Source organism: Vicugna pacos, chromosome 35 (assembly GCF_048564905.1).
Source record: "Vicugna pacos chromosome 35, VicPac4, whole genome shotgun sequence".
Lineage (NCBI taxonomy): Eukaryota > Metazoa > Chordata > Mammalia > Artiodactyla > Camelidae > Vicugna > Vicugna pacos.
In genome coordinates, this window is record NC_133021.1 from 19,604,547 (window position 1) to 19,619,366 (window position 14,820).

Sequence of the window (14,820 nt, forward strand, 5' to 3'; positions counted from 1 at the left end):
TCTGTCATGTTGAATATTAACAGAACACTGTGGAAACTGCTACACTTCAGTAAACAAAGGCTTAGCAGAATCTATTATTTGATAAAACTTTTATTGATAGGAAAAATAGTTGAATAAGGTAGCAAAGTAGAAAGAAAAACATTTATGTTTAAATTAACAGTAGAAAAATTTTAAATGTAGTTATGCAGCTCTTCAAAAAAGTACCATAAGCTTTACTGTAATACAGGAAGAATAAGAATACTGTTTGTTGACCATCCACATGTGCCAGGCCCTTATCATGCACATTCTCTTCTCTACACACAACAACAATAAAAGTGATTCTAAGGACGGACCCACTTGCTGCTTCCTGGCCACTCCAAGATGCTGGAGTACCGTGATGAGCAGATGGGACCCACTGTTCTCTCTGTCCAGAACATCCCTCCCCTGGGCCTTCTTGTGACTGGCTCCTTCCTGTCCATCACCTGGCAGCTTTGGTCACACTCAGCTCTTTTCTGACTACCTGAATTCCACCCTTACTCCACCCCAGTCCTAACTACAAACTCCCCCACTGTTGTCTAACCTAACGCTCTCCACGTTCCTTATATGAAGGCCTTACTGTCCCTGATAAAGGGTTCCTGTTTACTTGTTCTTCTGTTCCTGCCACTACAGCCTAACCCCTCAGCTGCTACATTCAGTGTCTAACTGCCTGATGCATAGCTGGTGTTCAGGAACAGGAATTTATTTAAGGTCAAAACATCTAAAATCCCCAGAAGGCGTCAAGTACCAAAGCACTATATACCTATCGGAGATGTCCGATAATAGTTTACTGACACTTAACATACCCCAAATGAGAACTCCCCATGCCCGCTCCAACTTTCCCATTTTATTGTCCTTCAGATTTTAAAAAAGTGTCCTCAACATTTCAGTAGGTCACTAGTGGCCACTGTGATCATTCTGTCTTACATTTCTATAGCACCCTTTACAATTGACAATGTGTTTTCACATTTGTTACCACATTTTTGTTCATGACACATAACCTGAGAGGTAGGTAACAGTACCGTGTTTTTGCACGAGGTCACTGACATTCAAACAAGTCAGACAAGTGTTTCCAAGATCCCACAGTGGGTCAGAACCAGGATGCTACGTCTGCTGACTTCAAGTACAGTGCCGTGCCACTAGGCAGGAGCTGCCGAGATCCAAGAGTTCAGGCTCTTTTAACCTCTTTCCACGGCCATCACCTTGGAATAGGTCACCTCTACCCTGCACTTAGCTTCCTTCAAGTCCGGTCGCCATAAAGGTAGTCAGTGCACGCTATTTTCCCTACCCGAAATGGGCTGTCCTCAGTAAAACATCACTAAACCAAACTTCTGGTATTTTAACCCCACATATTTATTACTATTCCCCATGCTTTTGCTTCTCCTGAAATGTTCTTTGCAGCTCTAATTGACAATCCAAATATAATAATACTTTGAAGTCACAATCAATGTCTTTTCAAGGTCAAAGTGGTTAAACAAACAAAAACACCATTTTTTGTGTGTGTTTTTTTGTTTTTTTAGTACAACCTGTTTCTCTCTGAATCTCACTAAGAGTTTGACACATTCATTTATAACAAAGAAACAGCTGGTCCCAGGCTGACCAAGAATTATTTTCTTTAGTTTTTAGAAAATGTAACTTCAGAACCCAAGCCGATTCCCTATGACTTCTAAGCCTTGGTTTTTGCACTACATACACCAGTTTCATTAGGTGAGTCTGGAAAATTAACAGAAGTGCAGTCTGCAGTGGTATGACATGCAGCACGGAATGACTTTACTAACTTTGGGTTAAAATGAGGAAAAAATTTTGCTGGGCAAATGTAAAAGTGAGAAAGTGAAGTCAAAACATCCCTCCATTTATGTTTGAACATGACTAGTCAAGTACAAACTTAAGGCAAGAAAAAAAGGAAAATGTAAGTATAACAAGGTATGTGGAGAAATACATATATTTCAGCATTTATATATAATAGATCGGTGATGTATCAGTATTGTTAGGGATATACTATGAATGAAAGCCTCTGTTTTACCTTTTTATCATATACATAAAAATATATACATTACATATGCAAGTATATATATTATTCTTCAGCAAATTTTATAAAAATATCAAAATATATGATATATAAAACAAAGGCCTTTGTTCATAGTATATCCCCAATAATACTGACTTGTATTAATCTACAACTGTTTGTTTGTAAATACTACTATTAAGTAAGAGTTAAATTTTGTCACTAGAAGTCACTCAATTGAACATGGTCATCTCTCACTACCTGAGCACTGTGAATTATTACTAGAGAGAAGAATAGATTTTAGAAAGTTCCTAACACATCAACTTTCCACCTAGACAAAGAACAGGTACAGGATTCTAAGGATAATATATAGCTTGAAAAGATATATTGAATGGAACATGAGAGGGGGCTAAAAAGGTTAAAAAGTTTTCATCTCAAATTCTAAGCTCACAACTGGTAGATACTGGAAAACAGACTGCAGCTTATTCCTATTCATCATATACTTCTTATCTATTTCCTTGGCATTTATGACATATTTCCTGTCATAACAACTGAACTTTTACAACCTAGACAAAGGGAATAGAAATTTAAGTCGTATTTTTAGAATTCAAATAGATTTCATTATGACATCGCGTGCATATTATATTACCTGTACCATCAAATAGATTTCACTATGATAGAGTGTGCATGTTATATTATCTGCAGCATGATACAGAATTCCATGTCTCTTCATGCATTCACATTCAGAAAATACTAAGATGCTTCTTCCATTTAAGACCTTATTCTAGGTGCTCCAGGAAATGCACAATTATGTTTCCTACTCTCTAGCGGAATATACTGATGCAGGGGCTATAAAATGAATATGTAAGTAACTATACTACAAAATGTCTGAAACTTGAAATTTTAGAATGGGACACGAGGACTGGACATACTTTTTAAAACTATAATACAAAAGAATTCTGAAGTAGGTTTCATCATATGGTTGTTATTAAGAGTCTACTTTGAGAGCCGGTTGTTATTTTAGGGAAAACATGTATTCTTCAATTAGATGAAGAGTTTTGAATAAACTCTTAATGGGATAATTTGGAAAACACAGAGGACTCTCTTTATAATATGGGTTTTGAGAAACAGAATTTTAATTTCTAAATTTCTATACTTTCAACTATTATTTTAGTCTTAATGCAGAACCAAAGATAGAAATAAAGTAAAAAAAAAAAAATCTTTCCTAAAAACTCTATGCTACCAAAATAAAAAGTGTCCAAGGGGGGAAAAAAAAAAGACACCTGCTACATAGTTTTGGAACTGAAAGGCCCCAGGAAGAGCCCATGATTATCATGGTAAGTAGCTGTGTGCACTGAAGGTGTCCCTGAGGCACGAGTAATTTACAAGTGCTGTCAGTGTGGTTTAAAAGTCAAAGAACCCCTATCCTTGGCCAAGCTTCACACTTCCTCTATCGTGGGAAAACTTTTCACAGCAGTTTTCCTGTCACTATATATTTTCTGATCCATTTTGCTTCAGCCTCATCTTCAGTATTTACCAAAGTAAAAAAAAGAAAAAAAAATCAACCTGTCGTATTTTTATAAAATGGTTTACTCTGACCAACTTTCCAACACAAACATAGAACAATGATAGGCAGACCACTGCCAAATTTTAAGAGTAAATATTACACAAAACTAAATTCAGAGCAGAAAAATTAATTTCACAGGAGAGCACTTTACCTCGGGAGCAAGATCTGAGTCATCATCTGATGGATGCCATGAATCATCAATACCAGGTATGGATGAAACACTTTGGAGCAAAAATACACATCAAAAATGGGTGAGTTCATTTCTTTAAACAAACAAAAGTCTATGCTGAGGGATAAGAAAGCAGATTTGGGAGCCAGGCTGCCTGATGGTCAAGTCACAGGTCAACTACTTGTTAACCATGGAATCATGGGTCAACTAGTCAACCTCCTTGAACTACAGTTGCCTAATTAACTAGAAGTAAGCTACAACAGCACAGCTACTCTGCAAAGCTGTTGCGGTGACTGTATGAGGCAACAAATGTGAAGTACACAACACAGTGTCTAACCCAGAGTAGGACACTCAACAAACCTTGTTTCTTTTCCCTGTGTTCCCTCAGTCAACATATAATTTTTAAAAATCCACAAAATCCTACCTGCTTACAGAGAGATCTTCAAACCTCGGTGCAAACTTAACCCTTAAAAGCTCTATTAAAGAGAAAAGTAAAATAGATTTTGTATCAGCAATAGAAAAATACAGAATATTAAAAGTATAAGACCAATGTTTTGTTAAAAAGCTTTCCTTTGGGACCACACCTGGAGACTACACACTCGAGTGAATATTGACTATACTCCTGGTGGGTAATTAATGCATAAAAACCACTTACCCTCCTTTACATTTATCAAAAAAAAAAGATATTTATCAAAATTTGGTATCTTAAAGTGAACTGCTGCTTACAAGGACCAAAATCCCAACCAAACTTTATGAGACTCACAAAAAAATGATAATCACTAGTAGAATCAGTATCATAAACTGACATTGTCAAACTTACACAGCATGCTGTTTCTGGATGACACCCATGGGACTAACCCACCCTGCCATTTGGCTTTGTCAGCCTCGTGTTATCTGGGCACGGTCATCCCTATTCACTCACATATGGTCTAGGGCTGCCTTCACACTGCAATGGCAGACATGAGGAGATGTGACAGACACCGCATGGCCTAAAATATTGACTCTCTGGCCCTTTATAGAAAAAGCTTGTGCATCCCTGCTTTGTGTCATAACCAGGAAACCCTAAGACTCAAATCAAATCTTACTCTTCTCAACACTCTTCAGTGAATCCATGCTGCTGCCATTGCTGGCTCCCAGCTTGACAACCATGTCTTCTTCGTTGTCCTTGCTGGACAACTGCAACTCTTCCTGGTTATTTTCTACCCCAGTATGTGAAGAAGGTAAATTCTCAGCTGCAAAAAGAGAAATGATTATTCTGCAGTCATCATAGTAACTACATCTCCTTCCCCAGTGGCTGGTTTAGGAATGAGCATGTGATGTAACCCAGCCAATAAGATGCTAGGGGAAGTCTACCAGAAGCTTCTCTGTTTTCTTCCTCGTTAACAGAAAACATGCAGAGAGAAGCAGCCCTCCTCGCCTGCGGATACTGTCATGTGAGAAGATGACGCTTGGAGCTGCTGCCCATCAGCAGACCAGGAAAGGCGAGCCAGCAGCCTCACTGCTGAAGGAGCGACAGCATCTGGGATCCTGATGACATCACCGACCCTTCTAACCAATCCTGACTCTTGTTGCTGTAGCCACTGTTACTTAGGTCTCCTATCATTATTTGCAGCTAAAAGCATTCTGACAAATTCCCTAAGGTCTACAGCAGACCTCCTCCTTCCTATAGTACTAGAAAGGCTTTCAGATGCGTGCCTGAGCTAGCTAGCCACCTCTTTCCCAACCATTCCTACAGCATCCTTTTTGCACCTACAAAATGAAACTCATAGATCCTGCAAAGTTCACCAGCAATCTTAGCGTTTGCACTGCTGTCCTTTCTGCCAAATGTAGTCTTGAAAGATGTCCTGCCCACCATACACTGCCCTTCTGCCTCCTTCCCTGGCAAACTACTACTCACTCTGCATGCTTACCTGACATCCTACCCACTTTTAAAACACTCCCTTCCTCACCGTGGACTTAAAGTATCTGGCACATATTAAATATCAATAAAAAATACATAAAGACAGTTACAAAGTCCTAGTGGGCTCTGGGACACAGTAAGCACAGAATAAAGTAAAGTCAATCATAAAAATGGTGATGACAGTAACGAGCTCCTGGAGGCCAGGAACTGTGCTTGTGACCTGTTTGCATTCTGTGACGTCAGAGTGGCGCTTAGTACCTAAAACACACTTGACAGTCATCTGTCAAGTGGGTGAATTCACAGATAAGACTGTTTTCTTTGACAATCCTGTTTTAAAAAAAAAATGGAGACACTAACCAGGGACAACTCTATTGTGTTATGAGCACCTTGAAGACCAAAGCTCTGTCTATTCCATCTTTGTATTTCCTGCAACAGAAGTTCTTTGCTTGATCGAGGTCTACCAAGTTAAAGGTGCCCTCATACAGTTCAGACTGAACAGCACGCTAGGGGTCACATCTAGGCAACACAGTCATTTTTTTTTTTATGTGAAGCCCTTCTGTGCTTTTATTGCAATTTGTTGAGTCCTGAGTTGTGTTATTTGAGTATTTATTATGACAACTCTTTAACTAATGGCAACAAAGAATCTTGTCCTAACAAAATTATAGTTTCAAGACAAGTATCCCCCCCAAAAAAGAAGAAAACATCTCACTCTCATGAAGTCAACATATCGCATTCTGTCTGCACTTATGAGGAATGAAATTGGTAACCGAGTGAGACCTTGTTGGTATAATGATGTAAAAAGTAGCCAGTGCTTCTCAACAATGCACTGTTTTTCTGACTTCTGCGCTACCACTAGGTATCTTTAAAAAAACAATCTCTTATTAGTATGCTGCACACTGGCCCAGTTGTGCAGTTCTAATTGTTGGCCATTCGTTTATAACACCAGGAAGGCACTGCCGAGTTTCATTTTAAAGATAGTAACTTTTTTAGTGAGATTAATCACTATGCAATAACTAGCATTCATTTACCCAATGTAATCCATTCTCTATAAAAACTAAAGGTCCAGTTCTATAACAAGGCCAATTTGTTATAATGTTAGAGGAAATGTACAACAAAGTTAAAAAACGTTTTTCTTATTTACACAAAGATATAATATGGGATTTCAGGGGATATGATTAAATAAATGAATTTCTTTTCAGACATTATTGTCTCAGATTTTAAATTACATACAATTAACTTCTTAAATAATTCTGAATACTAGACCATTAAGAAAAACTTAATTAAAAAATAAAAACATACATGAAATTTACACACTGGCTTTTTTCACTGCTCTTTCATTATCAAAAGTTCCTCAATCTTACTTCCTTATCTATGGTAGGACCAACAAGAGTAATTTATTACCAGAATTCTGTCCCAGATCGCTATTTTGAGAGGGAGTATTTAATATCTTTCCGTCTCTGTAGTCGACAATCAGCTGGTAAATGCTATATATAAAATAATGTGATAAATAAATATTACTACTTGAATACTAATATGAAAAACAATTACTAAATATATTAAATTCTTAGATTATTTCAGATAATATCAGAGATATCAAAACTTCAATTGTCCTATATACTTCAAATTTGTACAATCTACAAACATTTAAATTTAGCATGTATAATTAAAGAAGAAAAAAAAGTAATGTGAAGTAGTCATGAACTGAGGGCAGTACAGCTCAGTAAGTTATCTAGAGCGAGCCTGACATATGGAAAGTGTCTCGAATTCAGAAGTCCCAGCTCTATAACCAACAGCTATTTGTTCCTGGAAAAGTTGCTTCTCTTCAGCTCAAAGTCTTCCTTTATAAAACTGGGATCTTACTGTCTTCTTAGGCAGTTAGTTATTAATACTCATAAGAGTATTACAAAGATTTAATGAGATAATGTATCCCCAGATGCTCAGAGAAAGTGTGGAAGAATGGAATAATTTGTTCTTAAACTTTAATGCTGGAGCTATTTGAGAATCCCAAATAAAACCCAATGTGTGTTTTTTTCACAGGTGTAATATTTAAATGTGGCATTTTTCAGGAAGATGTTACAAATCATGGTGATTAGCTGTTCTTCATGGCTTATAATTCAGAGCACCTCAGCTACTATATACTTTGTAGCTAAATTTACTTATAAATATATGACCTCATACAAGCATATGTATGAGAACTAAACAAGCTGTCATGCTGAAGTTTACGTGTCGATCACCACGAAGACCGCGGAAACTGGATCAGCACGGGCATCCTGGGAGCAGAGGACAGTCACGACCCGACTGCAGGACCAGTTTCTTTTTCCTTTTCTTCTTTTAAAATTTTATTAAAGGTCTTTAGAGAGCAACGTCCAGACCCCAGACTCAGCTGCCAAGGAGAGCCTGTTAAAACCAGTTTTAGTACCAACACTGCAGCAACAGAATCAAGGGAAACGAGAGAATGATTAGCATGCCCTCGCCCCGCCCCAGTGCCTTGTGGGAGAGGATTGTAACTGTGATCTCAGGGAATCCCTTAGGTTCCTGGAAAATTCAAAAGGAAGATTATAGAAGAAAGTCCCCAGAGGAAAACACAGGATTTTCTGCTCAACTAAACATTTCAAGACCCAAATAATTAGTTAGAAAAATTAGATATGTGATATTATTTGTGCCCCCATGCACAGGGGTTACACTGGAATGAAATGGAGAACAGTAGGATCCCTAAGGATGAAGGTCTTACAAAGCCTGAGCTAAAGAACCCTGTGCCCACTGCTTCATCTCACTAGTCTGGCCTTTTGCTGGTTTCCAGCTGATGATGTGGAGGGTCTCACTGCCATCCCCAAAGTGCCTGCTCCCAACTAGGAACTCTCACCTGCCACATAACAAGTAACAGTTAGGTCATTTCCAACCTCAGTTAAGACATAATTGGCATTTTAATGTAAACACTTACTGTTCAAACCCATTAGAATAAGCATATTGCTCAGCAGACATTCCGTGTGAATCTTGAGAATAGGGACTAACACCTTCTTGAAGAAGTAACTTGACTATGTCCGGTGAGTCATGAAATACAGCAAGCATGAGCGCTGATCTAAAATAAAAAAGAGATAACTTCACCCTTAGGAACTTAGTTAGCTTAACTTAAACAGTTAATTTGATCTATTTTACCAAGTTAATATCCTGCCCATCCCTGGAGAACTGACCATTTACTTTCTCGAGTGCTCATCTTTGCAAATGACCTCCAAGGCCACAAAGGAGGGACAAAAAAGAAGCCTCCTGTCCTACGTGGGTAGCACGAAGTAGAAGTTGCTAATTTAAAGTCCTCTGAAGGACAGGAAAGGATGCTGAGGTCACTTGTCTGAAGTAGGTAAAGATTTAAACAAAGGATTCCCCATTTCTTCCCTAGTCTGAAATATTATACTTTAAAGTCAGCTAGAGGTCAGGTAAGGAGAAGCTGTTTGCAGGCTGAAAACAGTAATATGAATAAAAATGACAGTAAAAGTAGTCACGGCTGCAGTTAACCGCGCTGAGAAGCGTGTGCCCGGCACTAACCTGAATAGCTTACGTATGGTCTTTCTTAGGCACAACCACCCTTGAAGGATGTACTATGACCCTCCTTTACATGTCAGGATACATATTTGATGATAAGTCACGTCCCCCAGGTAACATCCCTGACCAGCGGGAGAGCTGGGAATCCAACCCCATCTGACTCTAAAGCCCAGCTCTTTCCTCTTTATCATCCACCAATGACTTGTCTTCTTTAAAGAGAATGTTTATTCAATAATTAGAGCTATGTTTCTTCCTTCTACCATTATCAATTAAAAATAAAAACATTAAAATGTACTAGAAATGAAAAAGGATAAAAACTGATTAACCCACAGTATCTGGTAATTGTTACTCACTGAGTGATACTCACTTAGTGACAACCTAATAACATCAGTATCCTTCAAAGAAAGTAATTTAAAGCAGAGTCATCCAAAAGACAAAACAAACTCCTCTTTGTTTAATATGCATATTTTAAGACAAAAATATATACCAAGAAGAGGTTAAAAAAATTATAAAAGAATGAAGAAATTCAACACTGTCTCATAAGGTAAATTAAAATTAGAGTCCATACTAATAAAACTAAAATGAAATCCCTGAACTGTTGTAAGATCACATGACCAAGAAAATCAGGTTGCAAATGACATCAGTCACTATTACAAAGGAAGATGAATCCTGCTGCATACTATTCTTTGTGACACCCAGGCAGGATAATTGCTTTTCTACCTAACTGATGATGTGTTGATTCTAAGTTAATCCTCTTCTTATTGAGTTAATCTTTCTGATTGGCTGTTATTACTCTAGAACAACATTAAGATTTAAAAAAACAGAGAGAGAGAGAGAACAAACTACTGTACCTTCGCATGTTGTCAACTGCATGTACATTTGCCCCATTCTCTATCAAAAATTTGACCATTTCCTTTTTGTTTTTCTTGACAGCGAGTAAAAATGGTGTCAAATTACTCTGTAAAACAGCAAAAACAGTTGATAATGTACAAAATTACATATGAATTTCAAAGCTGAATTTAAAAACTTAAGTCTCTGAACTTAAACATACACTATAAAGTAAATCACAAGCAGCCCCTTCCTCCTCGCCCCTCTGTGCTCCTCCACTTTAACAGGCTCCTCCTTGACCTCTTCGAAAGTTTCCCTGTGAAGTCATTCTCTGAAACTCACTTAAGACATTTGCTGGTTCCAAGAAACTTTGCTTCTATCGCAGTGTCTATCAGGCATTCTGTAGTTACCTTACTGCTCGACGACTACTTCTGACACTCTAAACACTGCTCCAGAGAGAACCATTTAGCTACTGAATCAAACATTTTTAAGGAGCTATGCTGAGGAGAAAGATACCATACTGTCTGCAACATGCATAACCTATCCAATTACAACTATGACTAATCTCATAAAGCTTGCAGACATTCCAATGGGAATATGATTATTTGCATGTAAAGAAAAAGGTTTTCTTAATTAAACCAACTTATAAATTCTAATTTGAAAACTTCCATCCCACTCTTAAGGGATTATTATAAAATATGAAATAGACTATAAATTAATATAGAGTGTCTTTAAAATCTTGAAATATTTATCAAAATACATTATACAACAGGAATTGTAAATTCAAATGCTTACAGAGGCAACATAGGTGACCTGAGTAAGTGAAGGTCCCAGGTGAGGACAGCAAACCGGAGAACACATGTCCCACTGAGAAGGGGCCACCCCGGCAGGGCAGTCTGCTAGGAGCCTGGGCTCAAGGGGGACCAGATTTGAGTCTTCAGGAGGAGTTCTGAAATGCAGATTTCTGCACGAGTCTCCTAAATTTTAAATGTTGACTCAATGTGTGGGGACAAACTGAACATATCCAGGGCCATGTTTAGTCTATAGCCCACTTGTGTTTTTATGTTTGCTGTGTTTCCAAACAGTTCGGTATAAATCAAGTATTTGTATGTAAAACCTTGCCTTTCTTTAGTATCATATGTCTTACACACAAAAACACTGGGCCCCAACATGCAATAAAAATTGTGATTAAGACTCATAATACCCACTTTAAGAATTTTTCCAATGCCTACTAAAACTACAATCTATCTGTGTCAAATTCTCCCTGTTAATCAAATGTATAATTAGGGTTAAGGATTAAGAGGTATAAACAATCAGGCATAAAATAAGCTACAAGGATGTATTGTACATCATGGGGAATAGAGCCAATAGTTTATAATAACTATAAGTGGAGCATAACCTTTAAAAATTTGTGAATCACTAAACTGTATGCCTGTAACATATAGCATAGTACATCAACTATACCTCAATTTAAAAAATAAGATATTGTAAAATAAATACATTAAAAAAGGCTTATAATACCCCCTTCAAGAATTTTTCCAATGCCTACTAAAACGACAATCTACCTGTATCTAATTCTGCCTGATTGTTAATCAAATGGATAATTAGTTCATAAGCTGGCCAAAACTAAAACAATTCCAATTTGTTACTAATGTCATGGGTTTTGATGTTTAAAACTGCCATCTTACATGGTGTACTTATATATAATTGAATACAACTCATCCATAAGAAAGAATGAAATGATGCCATTTGCAGCAACATGGAAGGACCTAGGGATTCTCATACTGAGTGAGGTCAGTTAGAGAGTGAAAGGCAAATCCCATAGGGTGTCACTTGACACGTGGGCTCTAACATATGATGCAAATGAGCTTATTGACAAAACAGAAAGGGACTCACAGACATAGAAAACAAACTGACGGGTACCAAAGGGGGCAGGGGGTGGGGGACGAATAAATTAGAAGTTTTGGACTAGCAGATACAAACTACTATATATGAAATAGATGAACAACAAGGTCCTACTGTATGTACTACAGGGAACTATACTCAATATCCTGTAGTAAATCATAATGGAAAAGAATATATATATATAACTGAATCACTTTGATGTACACCAGAAATTAACACAACACTGTAAATCAACTAGACTTTCATTGAAAAAAACCTGTCATCTTGATTATGCTAGGGCTCAGCAAATCTAACAGATATATTGCAAGAATCTGTCACACAGCTTTAACCAAAAGGAGGCTCATGATCTCCTATTATTGCAATCAGAAAAACCCTGTTGACCTAATGACCTGGGTGGGAACAAAAGATGCAAAATCTTTAAAGGGTCCAACTATATTTATTAAATCATGCACCACAAGCAAACTTCTAAGACTGTCTGAGTGCCACTGAATGATCAGTGGTTAGAAGGAAAAAGGAGCTATTCTTCAAGCCAATAGATATTGCCAGTAATATTCAAATAAACTCCTCAATCACAGAGGGAGAGACGGATAAAAGTCAGGCTAACATGGCTGGAAAGGAGAGCACTGAAAGAAGCAGCATCTATACACTCCCGCTCTTCCAGAAATGTCTTATTTTTGAGATCTGTGAATTTACATGTATTACACGTATCCATTCAATAGTCTTTAACCAAGGGTTGTATCAGAATCTCAGGGAAGTATTTCTAAATACCTGTGTCCAGACTTTAGATTTATTCAATCAAAATCTTCAGGGGAGAGCCAGGAGAAATAGCAAGAGGACCAGCTTTGCCATCACTTGCTCCCCACCTACAGCCACAGCCCCGCAGGGGAGCTACACCAGACTGAGCATGGAAGACCCCAAGGTACACATGGAGGGCCATGTGGCCACCAGCACAAGTGAATGCCCCTGCTGGCTGTCAAACATGACCTGACCTCACTTGCCCAAATTCTAGAACCTGGGATCCTGGGGTGCTCAGGGCCTGTGGCTTGCTGCCTCCCCTGTCCAGGTGCAGTCACCCAGCTCCCCCTACTGGGTACTGGGTTCCTCCCTCCTCCCACCCATCCCCAGTAGCAGCCCTGCCACTGCAGGCAGCCAGCCCTTGCCACCACTTCACTCCCCGCAAGCCTTCATCTTCTGTAGGCGCTGAGCCTACCACTCACTCCCAGGCACTTCCTAACAGGAAGCTGTTCCTTCTGGGGTAGAAGTGTGGCTGGGAGACAGAGCTCTGCCCTTTCTGTGGGCACTACCTCTAGCCCCTGGCCTTGGCTTTGGAGTTGCTTCCATGGTAACAGGGCCTGATGTATTGCATTCAGTATACATATTACTATAAATAAAACACTTGTAGCTAGAAAAGACCCTGTATTTCAAATATCTTGTAAATAAAGTTAGTTGAGCTATACCTTGTCTATCGCCTCGATATTTGCATTATGGCGAAGCAGCTGTGTTGCAATTGACACGCTCTCTTCCAAGATGGCATAATGGAGAGCAGTGTTTTGATTGCCGTCCTCAAGATTTGGGTTAGCACCATGTTCAAGCAGGATACTGGCACATCTCTTGTTCAGGGATTGGACAGCCTGTTGGTATCATGCCAAGAGACAGACTGTAAGTGCCAGGCATTCCAAGTTAACATTCCCCAAGCTCCATCAGTTTGTTATGTTTAAAACAGATAAGTTAATTTTTATTCTAAGTAATTAAATCAAATCCATCTCACGTGGACACGGTTGGCAGCTACGTACCCTGATGAGAGCTGTCGTCCTTTCCTTGTCACGAGCATTCAGATCACAGTGGAACTGGGTAAGGAGAGCCACCACTGCTGGACAGCCGCTGATGCAGGCTACGTGTAGCGGAGTCCTGCGGACATGAGAGGACTATTTAGGAAGTTAGAGCATACTAGTGCAAAGATACAATTACTCATGTAACTGTAAACATTCAACAGCATGCTATTCCTACCCCTTTAAAACTAACACTTAGTCTTCTTATCTTAGTTCTTTCTATGGAGAAAGAACAATATTTATTAGCTCTTATTACTCACCCCTTTAATGGAAGAACAACCTGTTTGAATAGAAAGGGCATGCCATTGAGATTCAGCTCAACTTGGGTCTGACTTCTACTTTAACACTGTCCCTTATTAGCTGTCACTTAGCCTGTCTGTGCCTCCGTGTCCTCATCAACAAGATGGGCATGAAGTAGTAGTTACCTTACAGGACGCCACTGTGATGCTTAAATGAAAAGCTATGCAGAGTGTCTGGCAGTTCCTTGCACAACATAACAGCTCAGTCATTGTTAGATAATGTTATAATTGTCACCGTTACTATTTTACAAAGACAACATTTCAATTAAGTAAAATGATAGTATATCTACTTTGCTGCTGCAAGGATGAGAGACAACACTGTACTTCAATGATTCTAACATGCTCATTGTCTCACACTCCAACATCTCTGACATGGGAAGGCAATTTAAAATTCATGTCTTACAACCATAGTTGGCAGCTCCTCCCAGGTCCGCCCCCCCCCCGTCCCACCACTGTTACCTGTCATACTTGTCTCTGCTGTCTACGGCATTTTTCTTACGTGACAGCAACTTCCGCAGTTTTTCATCGTAGCCTAAATATGCAGCTCTGTGGAGCTTTGGTAGCTCACTCTTATCGATGATGTACAAAGGCTCAGGACCCTCAAGATTCCTGAAGCCCACCCAGCTCATGAACTTAACCACTTTCTTCATGATGTGCCCTTCCGCCTTCTGACACCACTCCCCTCCCCTTCCAACACCACTCCCTTCCCACTTGGCCCCTTGCCACCTCCCAGTCTCAGTGCTAGCGCTATAGGAAAGCCAAGAGA

The 14,820-nt window shown here is 38.9% G+C and overlaps 1 protein-coding gene across 1 annotated transcript in view; it reads right to left on the bottom strand.

Moving 5' to 3' along the window:
• LOC107035236 (uncharacterized) overlaps window positions 1-14,820 on the bottom strand; it is a 23,943-nt gene extending 9,123 nt beyond the window's left edge. Inside the window, exons 1-10 of the mRNA XM_072954979.1 lie at window positions 14,514-14,820; window positions 13,720-13,834; window positions 13,384-13,557; window positions 10,045-10,151; window positions 8,598-8,735; window positions 7,891-7,984; window positions 7,058-7,163; window positions 4,842-4,988; window positions 4,181-4,232; window positions 3,739-3,808 (exon numbers count right to left, since the gene is read on the bottom strand). Of these exons, the coding sequence (XP_072811080.1) occupies window positions 3,739-3,808; window positions 4,181-4,232; window positions 4,842-4,988; window positions 7,058-7,163; window positions 7,891-7,984; window positions 8,598-8,735; window positions 10,045-10,151; window positions 13,384-13,557; window positions 13,720-13,834; window positions 14,514-14,704 (1,194 nt within the window). The 5' untranslated portion in view covers window positions 14,705-14,820. The remainder of the gene's footprint in view (window positions 1-3,738; window positions 3,809-4,180; window positions 4,233-4,841; window positions 4,989-7,057; window positions 7,164-7,890; window positions 7,985-8,597; window positions 8,736-10,044; window positions 10,152-13,383; window positions 13,558-13,719; window positions 13,835-14,513) is intronic.